Raw genomic sequence first — 15940 nt, 5'->3', positions numbered from 1 at the left:
TACCCTTCCATATCTTTCTCCATACATACCCTTACAGATATTGTAGAAATAATGTAGATATTCTGTTGTAGGATTTGGGGGTTTGTTGTTTTCCTCATACTAATATACATTACTTTACAACTTGGATTTTTTTTCATGTAATGATACTCCAAGTTAGTGGATATAGAGTTAGCAACCTAAGTTATTCATTTTAAAAGGTACATAATGTTCAGTAGAATGAGGTATGATTTTTAAATTAGACCACTTTTAGTGATATTTAAGTTGTTTCTAGCACTGTAATGAACATTTTTCATATATGTATATGTATACACACACACACACACACGGATACATATATTGGTCTACTAGTCCTTTTTCTTTAGGATAGGTTTCCTGAAAGTGAGGTTGCTGGTAAAGGGTATATGAATATTAAATTAATTACCTGGTTGTAGCAATAATTTTATATTCCCACAAGTAATTTATTTATTTTAATATGTTTTATTGATTAAGCTATTACAGTTGTCCCAATTTTTCCCCCTTTGCTTCCCTCCACCTGGTACCCCCCATTCTCTCTGGCAGTCCCTGCCTTGGTCATGTCCTTGGATCGTGCATATAAGTTCTTCGGGCTACTCCATTTCCTATCCTATTTTTAACGTCCCCCTTTCTATTCTATATCTACCAATTTGTACTTCTTAATCCCTGCACCTTTTCTGCCATTCTCCTGCCCCCCCAACTAATAATCCTCCAAATGATCTTCATATCTATGATTCTGTCTGTTCTGCTTGTTTACTTAGTTTGTTTTTTAGATTCAGTTGTTGATAGTTGTAAATTTATTGCCATTTTAATGTTCATAGTTTTGATCTTCTTTTTCTTAAATAAGTCCCTTGAACATTTTCTGTAATAATGGCTTAGTGATGATGAACTCCTTTACCTTGTCTAGGAAGCACTTTATCTGCCCTTCCATTCTAAATGATAGCTTTGCTGGATAGAGTAATCCAGGTTGTAGGTCCTTGCTTTTCAGCACTTCGAATACTTCTTTTCAGTCCCTTCTTACCTGTAGTAAAGTTTCTTTTGAGAAATCAGCTGACAGTCTTATGGGATCCCCTTTGTAGGTAACTCTGCTTTTCTCTTGCTGCTTTTAAGATTCTCTCTTTATCTTTAAACTTTGGCATTTTAATCATGATGTGTCTTTGTATGGTCTCTTTGTGTCCAACTTGTTTTGGACTCTGTGCTTCCTGGACTTGTATGTCTATTTCCTTCACCAAATTAGGGAAGTTTTCTTTCATTACTTTTTCAAATACGTTTTCAATTTCTTGCTCTTTCTCTTCTCCTTCTGGCTCCTCTATGATTCGAATATTGGTACATTTGAGTTGTCCCAGAGGCTCCTTAGCCTATCCTTATTTTTTTGGATTCTTTTTTCTTCTTGCTGTTCTGATTGAATGTTTTGTTTCTTCCTTATGTTCCAAATCATTGATTTGATTTTTGGTTCATCCACTCCACTCTTGGTTCCCTGTAATTCTTTCTTTATTTCAATTAGTTTACCCTTCATTTCTGCCTGGGTTTTTTTTATGCTGTTGAAGTACTCAGTGAGTTCCTTGAGCATCGTAATAACCAGTGTTTCAAACTTTGCCTCTGATAGATTGTTTATCTCCATTTTGTTTAGTTCTTTTTCTGGAGTTCTGTTCCTTTGTTTGGGCCATGTTTCTCATTTTGGCAGCCTCCCTGTGTTTCTATGTGTTAGGGAGAGTTGCTTGGACTCCCTGTCTTAGTAGTTTGGCCTATTGTAGAAAAGCGCACTGGTAAGGTGGTCGTGGCGGAACCTCAGGTAATCGCCAGGGGAGTACAACCTGTGTGAACCAAGTTGATGGAGTCTCTGGTACAGTGTCATTATCCTGTTGCTCTGTGTAGGGGAGGGCTCAGAAAGGGGACAGTGTCGCTGCGTGGCCTCTGGTGTTCTGTCCAGGAGGGACCTGTCCTCCCACTTTTGCCCTTTTGCCCGACATTTCAGCTTCTCCCCAACATTGCAGCTTCTCCCCATATGCCACTGGTGCTAGAGCCCAAAGGGAGTGAGTCTGTAAGTCCTAAGTCCGTTGTGGGCCTTTAAGAGGAGGGCCCTGAGAATCTCGCAGTTTCTTCTGCTGCCCCAACCCCCACCAGTTTTTCTAGCCAGAAGTTATGGGGACTTATCTTTCTGGCACTGGAACCCTGCGCTGGGTGGTCTGGGTTGTGGCTGGAATCCTTGAGTCGAGGTATCCCTCCTGATTTTTACCTACTACACATGGTTGTGGGACCACTCCTTCTATGTCTCCGCATCACCTCATCTCTACCCCTCCTACCCGTCTGAATGAATGTGACTTCTTTAATTCCTTGCTTATTGGACTTCCATACAGCTCAATTTTCTGAGGATTATGGATGAGAGTTGTTTTGTAGTTTAGTTGTAAATTTTGCTATGGTTGTGCTAGGAGGCAAGCCATGTTTACCTATGCCTCCATCTTGATCGGAAGTCCCCGCAAGAAATTTATTAATGTGTTCATTTCCCTGCATTCTCACTGGTCCCAAATATCACCCTTTTTAATTTTTGTCAGTCCATCAGAGTAAGTAGAAAATAGGAGTGCATTGTTCTAGTCACATTTTTCTGTGTCTTCATAGGGCTGCGCAAGTTTTCCTTTGTTTATTGACCATCTGTGAATGTCCCTGTTCAGATTTTTTACCCAATTTTCTCTTGAGTTTTATATTTTTCTTACTGTAGAATGAGCTCTTTGTAAAATAAGAAAATTAATGCTTTTTCTGTCAAGAGTTTATTGCCAGTTTATTATTTTGGAGATTCCAGTTAATGAAAATAAATCAAGAAAGTCAAGGAATAGATAATTAGAAAAGAGGGAACATTTTCATATGATAAAAGTGTAATCTAGAACCTCAAAATTTAGTGAGTTACTAGAATAAGAATTTGTTAATCTAAATTCAAGAAAAAGTTGCAAAAGTATCATAGCCTTTCTATACTTGTTACGACTAGTTATAAAAAGATACAGCCCTCCCCAAAAGTTCCATTTAAATTATTGACTAAGATACTTGGAATAAAAATTAACCAAAGGTTTGAGAGCCTTCCTGAAGAAAACATGAAGAAATAAATATATACCCCATTGCTAGATTGGAAAATTGAATGTAAATGTCATTCATTGCAAAATTAACAGAAAATCCTAGTGCTTTAGATTATTTCTAGATGGAAAATTTCCAAATAGAAGAATAAATGGCAAGAAAATTTGGAAAAGAACAATAGTTATGGAATTTTTGTCTTCACAATAAAACTTCATATAGAGATACAGTAAAACAGTATGGAATTGGCACAGGAATATAGAGATCAGGGAAGTTCAAAAGTTCATATGAGATCCAAATATAGATGAGAACTTACTGGATGAGAGAGGTGACCTTTAATATTAGAGGTAAAGGGATGGTTTATTTAGATACATGGTGTGAGCATAATTGACTTTTCATCCGGAAAGAAAGCAAAGCTAGATCCCTACCTCGTGCCATGTATTAAAAGAAATTCCAGATGAAGCAATGGTTCAAATGTAAAAAGAATATATGCTGAAGGGAAATTTAGACAACTAAATAAGAATTTTAAATATTGGACAAAAAAATGAACCAGTTGCTGTAAGAAGTCCAGCTGCAGGTTACTCTAAATGGTTTTTTCAACTCTGTGCCGAATCACTAGTTTGATGGCTTTTTATTGTTCTCAGTGCCATGTTCAGAAGCGGACACTCAAAGCATGCTTTTAAGCACGGCTGTTCATGTTGATTGAAATCTTTATTGTCTCATTATCTAATTAGTAGTAAGGAAAACAGTAGTAAAATATAAGAAATTAAAGTTTAGTGACATTCACAGACTAAACTGTTTTATCACAGTTCTCTGCTTTCAAAGATACCATTCAGTCCTGGATTTGTAAGTCTTAAGCATATTCCGAAGGCAGTATCCTTCCCATATTTTATTTTGCTTTCATTTCCTGTGATTCTTCCTTTCCAACTTTTTCTTTATGTATGTGTCTTCAAAAGCTTGACGTTTTTAGTTTAACAGTGAGTACATACTACACAATGACCACTAGAAGATTTATGGAAAATGTAAAAATTTTTTCAGAGAGTTCTGGAAGAGAATCAAGAACATTATCACATAGTTCAAAAATTCCTTATCCTGGGAGATATTGATGGTAAGATTATAATTTTATTTTACTTTGTATGAGTTCCTGGTTTTCTTACAGTAATTTTGTAAAAAGTTGTCAAAGCAATGCATATGACTTACCCTATCTTTTAATCTTTATAAATATTAGCCTATTTATAACATCTACTTGTTATAAAGCTTGAATTTCATCCAGAGTCTGTTTTATGTGAAGGTTGTTAACAATGAGATAGCCACTGAACAGCACTACAGGGATGTGGTAGATGTTCCTAATAATGTATATTTATCTCCTTTTGATTTTTATCCCTATTATTGCATCTTTGCTTTGATGGCTTGTAGGTTTGATGGATGAGTTTAGCAAATGGCTTTCCAAAAGCAGAAATAATCTACCTGGACACCTCCTCCGCTTCATGACTCATCTCATTTTGTTTTTTCGCACGCTGGGACTGCAGACCAAAGTAAGCAAAAATGAACCATTTACTTTTCTCTGCAAGGCCGGTGCTTTTTACCTATCATCAGGAACACACTGCTTGTTTGTTGTTTTGTAGAAGTAGTTGATGGGGTGAGAACTCTTGTATACAGTCTCACGTGGTCACTCAGTGATAACTCACTGTGGGTAACCCGTTAAGAGTTCTAATGTGTGGCTGCAGAATGCTTATGTTCTTCTGGTTTCTAGTAAATTTGTAACTTTAATCCTTATTACTACCAAACTGGGAATCAACCAGCTAAGCTAACTGAACTAGACTACATTCTGTGTGAGATTTTAAACCTTTGTTTTCTTTTTCTTTTTTCCCTAAGTGATGAATATCATTTTGGTTAGAATTTAAGTAGAAGGCAGAATGATACGGTAGTTAAAAACTTGGGTTTTAGAATAAGACTCCTGGATCACAGCCTTACCCAACAACTTCTAGTTTGTAATTCTGGGTAAATAAAACCTCCATAGGTCTTAGTTTCTTCCTCTGTAATATGTGAACAATAGTAGGAACTACCCACAAAGAATATGGTCTGGTTAAGTCAGGCAGTGCGTGCTGTGCTATGCACTTAGCCTGTCATATAGTTATTGCTCAATGTTAAATATTCAGTCATTAAATTTAATAGTAAAATTTTTATAGATATAGTGCTGGTACACATAAGCAATTGTGTTTATAATTGAATTATATCTTTTTTTCCTATGAAGGAAGAAGTTTCCATTGAGGTTTTAAAGACATACATACAGGTAAACTAAGAATTCACAATTTAATTTTTTTTTTTTTTTACTATTTTAATGAAAAAGAATGGTCATATTTTTAATACCCAATAGAAGGAAGTTCATCAGAGATAATTTAATTTCTTTTTTTTTAAGATTTTATTTTTTTATTTTTTAGAGAGGGGAAAGGAGGGAGAAAGAAAGGGAGTGAAACATGAATGTGTGGTTGCCTCTTGCACGCCCGCTATTGGAGACCTGGGCCACAACTCAGACATGTGCCCTGAATGGGAATCAAACCGCCGATCCTTAATTTGCAGGCCAGTGCTCAATCCACTAAGCCACACCAGCCAGGGCTGAGATCTTTTAATGCCATAAGTTCATATTTTAGAGTGTAAAATTATTCTGTTTAGTAGCACAAATCTGTTTGAATTTCTCCTAAATATGTTTGAAATTTTGAATAAATTGTTAAAAAGTACCACTGATCCTTGAACTGCTTTATTATTGACATACTTTGATCTTTTTCTATTTTCTAGCTTTTAATTAATGAGAAACACACAAATCTTGTAGCATTTTATACCTGTCATTTGCCTCAAGACCTAGCTGTTGCCCAGTATGCATTATTTTTGGAAGGTGTTACAGAATTTGAACAGCGTCACCATTGCCTGGAGCTGGCTAAAGAAGCAGGTAAAAATGATTAAGAACTTCATCTATTGGGCTTTAGTAAAATTTATCTTTCTAGTTTTAAATCTTATTTCTCTTGAGAGAATTTCAATGAAATTCTGTTTTAGGAATAAAATGTACTTTCACTCATGTTTCTTTTAATTTTGGCATTTTTTAAACAATGTCTTTCATACTTTGTTATACTTTTTTTCCTGGCTGGTGTGGCTCAGTGGATTGTGTGCCAGCTTGCGAACTGAAAGATTTCTGGTACAATTCCTAGTCAGGGCACTCGGCTGGGTTGCAGGCCAGTTGGGCGCGTGCAAAAGGCAACTGATTGATGTATCTCTCTCACATTGATGTTTCTCTCCCTCTCTTTCTCAACCTCCATTCCCCTCTCTCTAAAAATAAATAAAATAAAATAAATAAATAAAAATGATTATCCCAAATACACCAAATTATTGTGACTGTTTAGAGAATATTAGTGTGAACGATTAATTCTTGCTTTGTCTCTTCACAAAATTCTTTAGATTTGGATATTGCTACTATAACAAAAACTGTGGTTGAGAATATTCGAAAGAGAGATAATGGTGAATTCAGTCATCATGACCTGGCCCCGGCCCTGGATACGGGCACTACTGAGGTATATGAGGGGACGGGAGAGTGTTGGGCTTTGGTGAACTTCTGCCTTAAAATGCTCTGGCTTCGCTTTTTTTTTAAAGAATCTTCCTTTGTCAGCCAAACGTTTTACATTATAAAAATTGGGAGCAAACTTAAGGTCTCTTGTAAGGGTTTACTTATAGTAGTATTAAGTTAAAGAAAGCTTCTTTCATAGAAAAATCCCTGAGCATTGGATTTTTGCTTATCAGATTATTCTATATACTTGGTCAGTCACTAACTCTGATGTGGTTTATTTACTCCTATTTTCAGAAAGGAATGAAAGTTTTGTCCAGGAAAGAAAAAATGTTAGAGTAACATTTAAAGGAATCAATGATTAAATTGGTGGGACATAGAATATATAATTCCAGATTCACAGTCCAGTAAGTTTTTCTGTAATTTAATAGAAAGCTATCAAATGTGAAAATAAACTAAGGAAAGCTAGATTCTTTCCAATTTTATATAACTTGAGGGAAAATGATGTTCACTGAAATGGAGGTGTAAGTTAATTCTACTAATTTACAGAATATCTTAGGAAATAATAAAATTTAAGTTTCTTTTTCTTTTATTTTTCAATTAAATGAATAGGAGGACCGTTTAAAAATTGACGTAATTGACTGGTTGGTGTTTGACCCAGCACAGAGGGCGGAAGCATTAAAACAAGGCAATGCGATAATGAGAAAATTCTTGGGTATGCTGTATTTTTATATTCTTTCTTAAAGTTTTTGTTCAAGTCCATATATTCTTGAACTTTGTTTTTTGTGTTTGTTTTTCTAACCCTTCCAATAAGGAAGGTTACAAAATAGCCACTCCTATATCAAACCTGATGTTATGAAATAAAATATATTTACAGTGAACTTTCATGTCCTACTTAATTTTGCATAGAAAAAGGTAATCCTTTTTTTTTTTAAGATGCAGAAGTACGTAAAAGTAACTACATTTAGTGAATCCTTTTGTGACTATGTCATTGAAATAAGGAAAAAGCCCAGCCATTAGGTGGAAAGGTCACCCGGACCTTTAACAGAAGCACACGGGACCTGAAGTGGTTGCCACTCACTGTAAAAGTTGCACACCAGTGATTAGACTCCATTAGAAACCATTGCACAGAAGTCTACATATATTGAAAATTTTTATATCTTTTTCACAGCATCAAAAAAGCACGAAGCTGCAAAAGAAGTATTTGTGAAAATTCCTCAGGATTCCATAGCAGAAATCTATAATCAGTGGGAAGAACAAGGAATGGAAAGTCCACTTCCTCCCGAAGATGATAATGCTATCAGAGAACATTTGTGCATTAGAGCTTATTTGGTGAGTTTGTAAAGAAAACAAATGTTCTGTTTTCATGATGATTTTTCTGATTCACTCTCAGACTCTGAACTGTTTCCAAATGTGGTGACTGGCCCATTATCTAATCTTGCTTGTGACTGTGGTACTGACTGACCCACAAGGGCACTAAAGTCATGACCTGGTCCTCATTAGCTGAACCTCTATTTAATGCTAACCAACCAAGAACATCTCATGTGGCAGGCAGTGTATGTGACGTCTGAAACTTGGGTTTTCTTAAGATTTTTTGGATGTTTGTCTCGACTTTAATATTTCTGCTTTTAATAACTGAGAAAAACAATATATTCTCTATTTGTTATGACTAAAATAACAACATACTCATTCAAAATCCATTCAACAAGTAATGAAATGATTACAGTGGGCTAGGTTCTAGGGCTAAATCTGTGGGGGGCTTTCTGTCCTTGCCTTCTAGAAACTGATAGACCAGTTAAAAAAACAGACAAGTAAACGTGTACATCGCAGAGTAATAACATTACAGAGTGAAAATGTGAAGATACACATCCGATCAGGGTGCTAAGCAAGGAGTGGGTGCCAGAAAACACAACAGTATAGACCTTGCTGGTGTTTGCCACTTGACAAACCATTTATTCACAATGATTTTTTTGCATAAAAGCTAAGTATTAAAGTTTTATTTCTTGATGCTGCAAAATTATTTCTAAGAACTGAATTTTAAAAACTGTTGAATATATGTGAAAAGTTTTATTTCTTTTTTTATATTTTTCTATTTTCTTTTATATATTAGGAAGCCCATGAAACCTTTAATGAGTGGTTTAAGCATATGAATTCAGCTCCACAAAAACCTAGTTTGATACCTCAACCAACTTTTACTGAGAAAGTGGCTCATGAACACAAAGAAAAGAAATATGAAGTAAGTTGAATATAGATGAAACCTGTCTATTGCATTTTAACAATACATGTCGTATATGTAAAGAGGTCATATTTCAATAACTGTATTCCTATTATAATAGGTGATCCTGCTGTTAACGTTCTACTTTGGGGGGTAAAAAAAGCCTTCTGTTAGGTTAGTGTTCTATAGATAATTAACCAGACCTGAAACATACCTTCAGATGATAGTAGTATTCACTTGAAAAGCTATTATTTTAATGTTTTATTTAACTGCAATCTGTTGATGTTTATGTTTATTTTGGCTGACTGAATGTCACCACTTGAGAAGAGTGCTTTTCAACTGGTGTGCTGCAAGCATTGTTAAAACATGCAATTCCTGACTATTTAGTCAGAGGCACTGACTTCTTTTTCCTTATATTGACAAATAAAAAAATGGCAATGGCCAACATAACAATAGCCCTCCAGTGTGAATGCCTTGTCTTGAACCATAAATGTAGAGGGCACATAACAGTGTTGTACCATATTGGTCATGTCGCATAATAAGGTTGCATCTGATTGGTTAATTATTGGTACCGGAAATCCTTACGTACAAATAAAGGCATCAGTATTTTTTAAAAGTCACTTTGGAGCAAAAAGGTAGGCAATTATTTTTGTTTTTTTTGTAAGTCAGTTAAAATTATACCTGTGTGTCCAATCGGCAAAAAATATTTTTTTTTGGTGTGCTGCGGAATTTTAGTAATTAGTTTATGTGTGCCATGAGATGAAAAAGGTTAAAAATCGCTGCCTTTTTTTTAGGCTGGCTGGCTTTGTTTTTGTTTATCCTCACCCGAGGACATACTTATTGATTTTTAGAGAGAGGAGAAGGGAGGGAGAGACAGAAACATTGATGTGAGAGAGAAATATGCATCAGTTGCTTCTCATATACACCCCCAACCTAGGTATGTACCCTGACCAGGAATTGAACCTGCAAACTTTTGGTTTACAGGACAACGCTCCAACCAACTGAGCCACACTGGCCAGGGCAGAAATTGCTGTTTTAGAATGATGTTCCACATATATATTCCTGACTGTACTTTACAAATACATTACTTAGTGGTTTTGTCTATGATATATCTGCCTTATGTTTGTTTTACAGATGGATTACAGTATTTGGAAAGGGCATTTGGATGCCCTAACTGCTGATGTGAAGGAAAAAATGTATAATGTCTTGTTGTTTGTTGATGGAGGCTGGATGGTAGATGTTAGAGAGGTAAGATGTGTGTATTGTTTATAGCTACAAGGAAAAAACAACAACAAAACAATCTTTTGTTTTACTCTAAATAGGAGCATGTATAGTTCTTGTATAACCTTTATACTTATAACTGAACATCACTTAATTTAAGACTAAAGTGAAAATACCAGCTAAGAATGGGAATATTCTACTCAGGTAAACTATGTCTTCAGATTTAGCATGTTCACTCAGAGTGCTAAAATCTAATTTTTTTAAAATTCTGGACCTAAATTTTTTTAAAAATTATACATGTATTGAATTTAGTTTAAAAGATACAAAGATAAGTCTTAGTAGCATGAACAAGACATATGAAAAGCAGTGGCTCTCACCTCTGAGCTCTCCATTTAAATGACCTGGGAAGCTTTTAAAAAATACTGGATTCCACCCCCAGAGTGTCTAATTTAATTAGTCCAAGGGAGGGCTGGGCTTTTTGTTTGTTTGTTTGCCTAGAGAGCTTTAACATGTAGCCGAGTTTGAGCACCAGTTGCGAATGTACTAAATGCCATAAGAAACACACAAAATAAGAATCCTGTAAGTTCACGAAATAGAAAGGTTGCTTATACCTAGAAGAGATGCAGACAGGATGCTTGAAAGGTAATCATTTAAAAAATTTGATAACCGCCTGATGTCTGTGTAGGATGCTGAAGAAGACCCTGAAAGAACACATCAAATGGTTTTACTGAGAAAGCTTTGTCTGCCGATGCTGTGTTTTCTGCTTCACACCATATTGCACAGCACCGGTCAGTATCAGGAATGCCTGCAGTTAGCAGACATGGTGTCCTCTGAGCGCCACAAACTCTATCTGGTAAGTTCTGCAGCGTTTGCACTGTTAGATTTTTGTGATTTGGTTAGCCCTACTTAGATTTTCTCAAAGTAATAATCCCATTTTAATGATTGTGCCCCGCCCCCCGCTCCCCCCCCTCCAAAAAAACCCCATACATACTTCCTAAGCAGTTAGAAGTATATAGATTGGCTCAGACAAATCGCTTTGAAACTCCTAACCATCCTAACATACTGGTCTCTGGCTACATAAATATTGAAAGGGCATTTTTTTCTTGTGTTAAGCCGATCAGGTTGATTAGGTGACTATAAGTTCTTATTCTTTGTTCTTATTTTTAACTTTTTTCTCTTTTTAAAAAATCAGGTGTTTTCTAAGGAGGAATTGAGGAAATTGCTACAGAAGTTAAGAGAATCCTCTCTGATGCTCCTAGACCAGGGACTTGATCCATTAGGGTATGAAATTCAGTCATAAATCATCTGTTCTTTGTAGTTTCACTAATTTCCATGGTGAATGGAGCTTTTTGTAAAATATACATATTTGTAATTAGTGGGTTTTCTTTTGAATTATTGTGGGGGAAAATGTTTTTAAAACTTAGACATTTGAATTTTGTACTTCTCAGAATATTATGGTGATACTGAAATTTTAGTGTATTATATCAGTACTTCCCTGTGTTTATTAATAAAATTATATAAAAATAAAAATTTTCTTTTCCTACAAATTCCAGGCTTCTCTGTTGTGTAGTAACAAAATTAAAATTCTTATTATCCTACATTTTTCCTATGATCATAAGTGCTCTGGTATCTTAAAATTATGAAGAGGGTGGAAAAGTACATTGAAGGCAGGTATGAAATTTCTCATCATAAAATTTAGTATTTTTTAAATATTACGTAAAAGAAGATGAATATAGGAAGAATGTTATCTAAAATAATATCAAGCTATTATTTTCTTTGTTTTGAAGACATTTCTAGTTTATTAACTCATTCAGCAAACCTGCTACCAAAGTGGAGCATGTAAAGACAGAGTGGAGGATCTGGAACACAGGGAGCTCTGAAACGGAATGAGTAAAATCGAGTGCAGCCCTTCTGGTAGGGGAAATACAATAAATGTATCCGGTAAATGCCATTAGGAAATACAAGCAGTCTGAGCGGGAAGAAACTCTTTCCAGCTAAAAGGTCTCTGAGGAAGTAGCATTTGGGCTGGGGTTTGGATAATGCACTAAATTTGCAAAGGCAAAGATAAAGCACAAGAAGAGGGTGAGGCACTACAGATTAGGACATCAGTGTGATCGAGGCTGAGAAATAGTACTGCATGTTTATGATTCAACCAGTATACCACATTGACTAGAGTGTAGGATTTATAAGTGGGAAAAAAGTGGAGAATGTGAGTCTAATAGAAAACACGGTCTAGGTTAGTAACTACCGAAACTAGCTTCTGACTCTCCCGAGGAATTTGTTAAATATATATTTACAGATGCTACCTCTAGAGATGTTATGCTCAGGAGGCCTGGAGTGGGGTCATAGAATTTGCATTTTTAAATAGAATAAGTAGTGGATGATTTCTAAATAGCTGAGTCTGAGCCATTCTGGCTTAAATCAGAGATGGATATTGGTACTCGTCCTGTACCTAAGGCAGATAGCAGTAGTTGATCATAACACGGTCATCTTGGCATCAAGTAGGAAGAGGTGTAGAGACGATGGACTCTGCCTTGTTTTTATTCTAGCTAAAGTGATCCAAAGATGAAATAATTTTTCATCAAAACCTCTTTAATTTTTATCTCTTTCCATGTATCCATTTTAAAGTGAGGTAGAGCTATATGAACTGATAAGAGTAAATCTAACAAAACATATATGGGATTTGTATGTTGAAAACTACGAAATACTGATGAAAGAAACCAAAGAATGATAGAATAAATGGAGAGACACGCCTTGTTCATTAACTGGAAGACAGCATGGTAAAGATATCCCTTCTCAAATTGATATTCATGTTTAACACTATTCCTATCGATGTTTCAGCAAAAAAATGGATTGCATATTAGTTGGGATGACTGAATTAATATTAATTTTCTTAGGTGCGATAAATGGTATTGTGGCTAGGTAGTACAGTGTCCTTATTCTTAGAAGATGCATGCTGAAATACTTGAAATGAATGGTCATGAAGTCTGAACTTTATTTTGAAATGGTTCAGCTTTTAAAATAAAAGTCTACAAAGATAAGTATGGCAAAATATTAACCAGTAAATCTATAGAAAGTGCACAAGAGTGTTTATTATACTATTCTCCCAACTTTTCAATAGATTTAAACTTTTTCAAAATAAAATATTTGGGTGGAGTTTGATAAATTGTGACAGAACAAAAGAATATCTATATGGAAAATAAACGACCCCTGCTTTATACCATATTCCGTCAATAGGAGAATGGCTAAACAAATTGTGGAATGTTCATATAAAACAATACTAGTCGGGAGTATAAAGGGGAAAGAATGATCTACTCAACAAAAGAATTTACACACAAAAAGAGCACATACTGTGTGATCTATGTACATGAAGATCTAGAAGTATATAGTGAAAAAAAATCGCTTCCTCTTGGAGGTAGGTGGGCTTTCCTAGGGAATTTTGTGTGGCGATAGAAATGTTCTATATCTTAACAGGGGTGTGGGCTACATAGGGTTTATGACTTACAAGTTTACCTTTTGAAAATTGAGTGGAAAGGTGGGGAGTGGGTATACACAAAACAAGAATGGCAGTTGATGAAACCAGGTGATGAGTGAGTACAGGAGGGTTTACCACACTGTTTTAACTTTGCACAAGTTTTTTAACTTCTCTAACTTTGCATTTTTTCCATAATGAAAAGGAAGGAAATGTTCTAGGGAGTTGAATCTGGGCTGGGTTTGAATCTTATGTTCACTCCATTTTAGCTGCAAGATGACACCAACGAACCTCTATTTTCAACATGTGAAAATGAGAGTAAGATAATTACATTTCAGGAAGAGTAAGGGTTAGGGGTCCTGTGCTTTGTTGAAGGAGGTCAAGAAAGCTACTTCAACTAAATCAGCATGGTAGGTACAGGTTCTGGAACAGTGGGAAACTGGATGGAGTCAAAGATGGGGTCAGACTGAGGGAGGCCTTGAAAGACCGGAAGGGAGCGGGGCGGGGGGTGGGGGGGGAGCATGGGAGAGAAACATTGATCTGTTGTTCCACTTATTTCTGCATTCATCAGTTGCTTCTTGTATGTGCCCTGACCAGGGATCGCACCCACAACCTTGGCATATCGGGACAACACTCTGACCAACTGAGTTACCCAGCCAGGGCTTTAACTTTTTTTATGATATCAAGTTATGTATATTACTAATAGATACGTTAGAAACAGACAATAAGATTGCACTAAGAACAGAGCAAATAAGTGGACTTTTAAATTTACTATTATTTTTAGCCTGGTGACATGGAGGACTTCGCTGGGAAACACACTGGTTCTTATAAACTAGCATTTATTTGGGGCGTGAGAAGGGCATGGAACTTGTTGAATGTGTCAAAATGGGTTAGCTGGATATTTTTAACTTCTAACCCAAATCTGAGCTCATATTTTAAATATTTTCAAACATAAATAGAGGAATGGTAAAAATAGAACTTATCCTTGCTAAGATTATCAGTCCAAGTCTATACTCACAAAGAGACAGTGAAGATAGGCTAGTGAAAACCTACGCTCTTAACTGGGGAGCAGTGAGGGTAAACATAAAATTTTGAGCGGGTAGGGTTCTGTAGATTGAAACTGGAAGGGAGGATGGCAATATAAATACACAATGGAAAAGGCACACAATACAGTACAATGGTAGGGTTTGGTGGCATAATAGAAAAGCATATCAGAAAGACCATGTTGAGAAAGCTAGACTTTCACTTTGCCTAATAAACAGACACATAGATCAATGGAACAGATTAGAGAGCCCAGAAATAAACCCACAGCTTTATAGTCAGTCAATACTCAAAAGAGGAAGAAAACACATACAATGGGCTCAAGATAGTTTATTCAATAAATGGTATTGGGAAAATTGGGCAGATAAGTGCAGAAAAATGAAACTAGACCTTCTCATACCACACACAAGAATAAATTCTGCCCTGACTGGTGTAGCTCAGTGGACTTAGCACAGGCCTGCTAACCAAAGGGTTGCCAGTTCAATTCCCAGTCAGGGCACATGCCTAGGTTGCCCTCTCTCCTTCCTTTCCCCTCTCTCCAAAAATAAGTAAATAAAATCTTTTTTTAAAAAAGAATAAATTCAAAATGGATCAAAGACTTAAATGTTAGACCCACAACCATAAAAATCCTAGAAGAAAACAGCAGCAAAATCTTGGGCGTTGCTCGTAGAAACTTTATTGGATACACCTCCCCAGGCAAGGGAAACAAAATTAAAAATAAACAAATGGGACTTCATCAAACTAAACAGTTTTTGCATAACAAAGGGACATCATCAAAATAAAAACCCACAGAATGGGAGAACATATTCGCCGATACATCTGATAAGGGGTTAATAAACAAAATTTATAAAATACTTTTAAAAAACTCAACACCAAAATAAAAACCCAATTAAAAAATGGGCCAAGGACCTGAACAGGCACTTCTCCAAAGAAGACAGGCAGATGGCCAATATGAAAAGATACTCAACATCTCTAATCATCAGAGAGATGCAAATTAAAACCACAATGAGACACCATCTCACACCTGTCAGAACGGCTATCATCAATAAATCAAAAAACTGACAAAGATGTGGAGAAAGGGGAACCCTTTTGCACTGTTGGTGGGAATACAGTCTGGTGCAGCCCCTGTGGAAAGCGGTGTGGAGATACCTCAAAAAATTAAAAATGGATCTGCCTTTTGACCCAGTGATCCCATTTCTGGGAATATATCCGAAGGGACCCAAAACACTTACTTGAAAGAACATAAGCGCCCCCATGTTCATTGCAGCGTTATTTACAATCACTAAGATATGGAAGCAGCCCAAGAGTCCATCTGTAGATGGTAGATAAAACAACTATGGGACATTTACACAATGGAATACTACTT

The 15940-nt window shown here is 36.0% G+C and overlaps 1 protein-coding gene across 2 annotated transcripts in view; it reads left to right on the top strand.

Annotated features, from left to right (window-relative positions):
* Positions 1–11613, top strand: part of NUP107 (nucleoporin 107) — a 39964-nt gene extending 28351 nt beyond the window's left edge. For both annotated transcript variants that reach the window (XM_045184753.3, XM_024576260.3), the window contains exons 18-28: positions 4111–4180; positions 4489–4607; positions 5327–5365; positions 5869–6019; positions 6523–6635; positions 7238–7340; positions 7797–7957; positions 8736–8861; positions 9975–10088; positions 10747–10914; positions 11254–11613. In XM_045184753.3, coding sequence (XP_045040688.2) covers positions 4111–4180; positions 4489–4607; positions 5327–5365; positions 5869–6019; positions 6523–6635; positions 7238–7340; positions 7797–7957; positions 8736–8861; positions 9975–10088; positions 10747–10914; positions 11254–11361 — 1272 coding nt within the window. In that variant the 3' untranslated portion in view covers positions 11362–11613. The remainder of the gene's footprint in view (positions 1–4110; positions 4181–4488; positions 4608–5326; positions 5366–5868; positions 6020–6522; positions 6636–7237; positions 7341–7796; positions 7958–8735; positions 8862–9974; positions 10089–10746; positions 10915–11253) is intronic.
* The last annotated feature ends 4327 nt before the right edge of the window (positions 11614–15940 follow it).

This window comes from Desmodus rotundus, chromosome 3 (assembly GCF_022682495.2).
Source record: "Desmodus rotundus isolate HL8 chromosome 3, HLdesRot8A.1, whole genome shotgun sequence".
NCBI lineage: Eukaryota > Metazoa > Chordata > Mammalia > Chiroptera > Phyllostomidae > Desmodus > Desmodus rotundus.
Note: the sequence above shows the minus strand (reverse complement) of the source record. Positions and strands in the feature narration are given on the sequence as shown.